Source organism: Branchiostoma floridae, chromosome 17 (genome assembly GCF_000003815.2).
Source record: "Branchiostoma floridae strain S238N-H82 chromosome 17, Bfl_VNyyK, whole genome shotgun sequence".
Classification (NCBI taxonomy): domain Eukaryota; kingdom Metazoa; phylum Chordata; class Leptocardii; order Amphioxiformes; family Branchiostomatidae; genus Branchiostoma; species Branchiostoma floridae.
Window position 1 is genome coordinate 1483943 of NC_049995.1, and position 4991 is coordinate 1488933.

The window sequence follows — 4991 nt, forward strand, 5'->3', positions numbered from 1 at the left end:
CATTGCCCAGGAACCACAGCCCGCTGGCTAACACCACGGCTACTGGTGCCAGCAGGAACCCAGCACGATATTCGTGGTTCTGGTAACCCACGAAGCAAATACCACTCAAGGAGTCACCATCCACCTGACAAACAACAATAAACACATTTCATATACTGGTAAAGGGCTCGAAATACTGGGTGCATGTGCACCCAGGTGCACCCAAAATTGGAACTGTGCACCCAATTTTTTTCAGTGCCAAAATTGGAACTGTGCACCCAATTTTTTTCAGTGGGTGCACAGGGTGCACCCAAATATTTTCTTAGGTTTATGTATGGAATTTCGAGCCCTGTGGTATATACAGTTGCCTTAATGACTAGGGTAGAGATAGAGTAGGAACTAAGAGCTTCTCTAGGCAGTCACCATTGTGACCTGAGAGAACTATGCTCCACTTTACATTAACACGAAGTCATACAAAGCAGACGGCAAATCCTAGTCAACTCTACGCACCACTGGCCAGAGGACAAGTGAACGAGCGAGTCGACGTTGCATGTGACAATAGTATAATGACATGGTCAACCCACCTGCCTCATGGCTATAATCATCACAGACAGCACCAATGGGACACTCCAAGAGATGAGATGAAAGTACGAGGTTTTCCCGCTGAGTGCATCCTTGCAGGACCCGAGTGCTCGGAAGGACTTGTGCCAGGCGAATGCCAGCATGACAAACCAGGTCACCCCAGCCATCATGAAGTAGTACACCAGGAAGAACACAACTACACAGGACAGGTTCTGTCCATCACTGCAACCACACACAAACTAGGTTAGAAACACATACATTTCACAGCCAGTTGTGTCTTATATTGGCACCTGTATTTTTCTGACTTCTCAGATTTTAATGCAATATTAAGTCAGATACAAATGCTACTATGGTCCTTAAACATCCCATTCAAACTTCCTGTGTTGTATATGTATATCCATATCCCTATCCATGGATGTCTGTTTATAGTTGACTTACTACAGAAGAAGATTGACACATGTACCTGGGTTCTGCAATTCTCATGGTCCCATCTGATCTACAAACGATGTCATCCCTCGCTCCCTCGCTGAACTGAGCCAGCCAACCGATGCTGCCCACAAAGAAGCAGCCATTGATGTAGAACAAGATGAGGGCCGGGTAGCGGCTAGAGTTCTTCCAGTCCACCAAGAATGTAGCCTGTTGTACGTAGGATTAAATAATGTCTTAGTCTAACTATGTCTAAGGTTATATGTGTGACCTACCTTTCCAGTGAAATGTAATGTCTGGAAAATTATCGTATAAATCATAAACTGTTCCAGCAAAAGCTCCTTGGAGGATGAAATGTCCCCCCCCCCCCACACAGGGAAATTTGATCTAGTTGGAGATAAAAACGAAAATGTGGGTTAATTTGTTGTAAACAGCATGGTGGAACCAAACACGTAACGTTGGTGTTTTTTAGGCAAGTTGAAAAGTGAGGACATACCTTTGGCATCCTCCATGGTTGTAGTTGGGGAAATGAGTACTTGAGATGTAATCCCCAGTTATCAATTTTAAGAGTCAAAATATTGACTTTTTCAGTTTGAATTAATTTCCAACTTACAGCTACCCTTTAGAGTCAGAGTACGGGAGCCGGACCCCCAGTGTAAACTGAGTGCAGCTGGCCGCCGCAGCACCAAGCTCGGTCCAGTTTACACGGCCGCGCGGGGCTTGTCAATACGACTAAAGCCCTGCAACACCTTGGCTGAACAGTGAACAGGATAACATAGTAAATCCAAGCAGACCCTACAGTGCCTTAGAGATAGTATCAAAGCTGGCAAAGGAGTATAGCGGTGCGCGTTTGACTCCTTTTGGCCGGCTATACTCCTTTGTCAGCTTTGATACTATCTCTAATGAACCGTAGGGTCTGCTTGGAGGCTAAGGATAACATACAGCATGAGTAATTTCTTTGTTGGAAGCGAGACTGGATGTCTTTTCACAAAGAAAATTGTCTGATTCTAGCAGGTAAGATAACAAATCCACTGATGGGAGCAAATGTCTCATACTATCATTGCCACCATTGTTCATGTTTCCATGTTTTGAAAGCAGACCTCCAACAAGAGCAGGGAGACTGCATGACCCATACATTCTGAAGGCTATAGACAATAAGACAACGTAGTTTTCTGACCACTCACCAAAGTGAAGAATGTAAAAACAACAGTCACGGCTCCAAACCCAGCGATGAACTTGTGGATGCGCTCATGTTCAGCGTCTGTGAAGAGTGGATTTTGACACTGGATCCCACAGCCTTCAACACCTTCGTAGAAGCTTTTCTCATTGTCTGTTTCCACCAGAGGGCGCTCACAACCACCAGTTACATTGAACTTGATCTTCTTCACTTCGTTCTAGAAAAAGAGAAAGATAAAAGGTGACTCTAATTTGCCTGACGTTGGCATTAGTCCATACAATGAATGTCTGGGGTGAACTTATATAACACAAAAGAACAAGGTTAAAAATAGTCAAGTTTTCAGCATTTCATGGCATGATTTATCCAAAGAATCTCTTCCTTTGATTTGATACCACTGTTCTGATCATGTGATTGTAAAGACGCTCTCTGATTGGTTAATCACTTATCAGCAGTATGTGCCCCTGGAATGGGGTTTTTTACAGGTCTGCAATAGCAAAACCTATATTATTTTTCTTTGGACGAAATTTTTTTTTTCTAAATCAGAAAAAAATGGGTCGGGGAAATCCGAGAAGCAACAAATCAAATTGGTGTGGCCTTATCTATGTTGTGATAATAGTTGGCCAACTACTCTCTCTCTATACTACTTTATACGGCAAGCGTAATTTAAGTACTAGTAATCAAAAGTGGGAAATCTGGATTTATGGTGTTTCTCCCTTCCCTGGGTATCTGTAATTAAATCAAAATTATCAAGGAAACAGAAAATAAAAAATATGCACAACTGAGATACATGTAGTTACATTCTGCATGCAAACTTTTAACTTTTGGTTCATGTGCCGTTGCGTCTACGATGATTTGCAATAAACCAATAATTTTCCCCATGAACTTCAATACCTCTTTTGCCAACTTTTGGTGACGCCTTGTGACCACTTTCAATTTTGAAAAGTTTTAAAAAGTGTGTACTTTAATCAAGAAAATATGGTGCACACAGTTTGTAAGTTTTAACCCAGTGTACAAAATACTTTTCTGAGCCTGGTTGCACAGTGTGCAACCTGGGACAAAAAGTAGGTTGCACAATTGAATTTCAAGTCGCACCGCCTAGAATTCACCATTAAAAATGTCCATCTGCCAGGGTTGTTTGTTTGTTTGTTTGTTTTATTTGAATCTCCATTAGTGATACTAATGTTGTAGCCAGCCTGCAATCATTTTCAGTCCCCTCGATTTTGGATGGGAATCCTATCAAGCACCGAAGGCATGACGTGGTGTTGCGCATCATTTCTAGGGGGTCTGGGTCCCAGAAAATTTTGAAACCTAGACCCTCTGAAACACTATTTCCTGCATTTTGAGGCAAATTTTGCTTGTAGAGTAAGCTGTTCAATGGCATTTGTTTTGGTGAAGAAGAACACATGGGCTTCAGTTTATTTTTTATCTTTACATATCAATTTTTCTCTGACCTTGGGGACGCAATGGGGAAAACTTTTTTCAGTCCCCAACTGCAAAATTCCTTCGAAGGACTGAAGGACAGGTGCTGGCTACAACCCTGCCATCTGCCAAGAAATCTGCAATTATTGACATGTTTGGTTGCTATGAAACGGAGCTGCCTCGTTCCATTTATTTCTTCTAAGTAAATTGACAACAAAATCGAGTTCTGAGGCTCAAAATCAAAGTTGCGCCCTGTGCAACCTGAGTTTAGAAGTAAGTTGCACCAAGCAAAAAGTGGTTGCAATGTGCAAGTGGGTATTTTGCACGCTGTAACCGCAAAAATATCACCAGGAATGTCACTTTCTACAAGTTGCTGCAGAATTAACAGAATCAACTGAAAAAAAAAGGGTTCTGTACAGCTTTGATGACATATTTCCTAATACGAACCATGAAGCAAAGAGAGTGACATCAGATTCTGTCTGACAACATTGACAAATTTCCACTCATACTAGTCATAGTCATACCACTACACAGAACAAAGTTCTACAAATATGTTAATGCAAACAGATTTTATTTTCTGTTTGTTCCATGTTCCCATCTGACTGTCTACAGTGATGATATCACACTACAATTTACCTCACATCCACGGATGAACTGGTTGTTATCCTGACACTGTAGGAAGGCTGGCCAGCCTTGTTCTTCTTCCACAATCTTACATGGCCCCCGAGTCACCGCACACATCTCATAGCTGGGCAGCTCCACATAGCCGTTCTCACACTTGGGCATGTAGACAGAGCACAGCAGAGGCTGGATTACCTCCCAGCAACGTGGCACATTCTTCAGACCTAGCCACAAACAAACATCATCATCTATACCTTTATGTTCATATTATTACATGTCTAGCTTTCTTTGAAAGATATGAATATGTCAAAGGAAGTCAACACCCAGGTCATTCAGGGCTCGAAATACTTTTTTCTGCATACATTGAAAATTACCTACACCAGACAAATTTTACCTGCACCACTCTGAATTTAGGAAGTATGGATCATACTAAAATTGTTGAGGAACAATTGCTATGTTTTGTTTTTTTTATTATCTAGTAGGTGGTAACAGTCTATGCAACTAATAACAATCCATATATATCTACATCGCAGGATATTTATGTATAAAACCCAGTAAATGGACCAGTGCAGGTTAGTTGCAGGTAGACATTTGAAATACCTGCATAGCTCCAATTTTACCTGCATATGCAGGTGGTATTTCGAGCCCTGTGTTTCCAGGAGTAAAAGGACATGGTCCCAATTTTGGCCACAGGTGAAGTGTGAATAGTTAGGTGTAACTCACCCAGGATATGCATCAAGACACACAAGGGTGGCTGGCCAAAATTGGACCAAGTTCTATGGTGCTG

At 41.9% G+C, this 4991-nt stretch overlaps 1 protein-coding gene across 1 annotated transcript in view; it reads right to left on the minus strand.

Annotated features, from left to right (window-relative positions):
- The window catches only part of LOC118404525 (smoothened homolog), a gene marked incomplete at its 3' end in the record, with an annotated part of 13504 nt that continues 8513 nt past the window's right edge, over positions 1–4991 (minus strand). Inside the window, 5 exon segments of the mRNA XM_035803655.1 lie at positions 1–124; positions 564–783; positions 1025–1197; positions 2172–2381; positions 4220–4428. Coding sequence (XP_035659548.1) covers positions 1–124; positions 564–783; positions 1025–1197; positions 2172–2381; positions 4220–4428 — 936 coding nt within the window.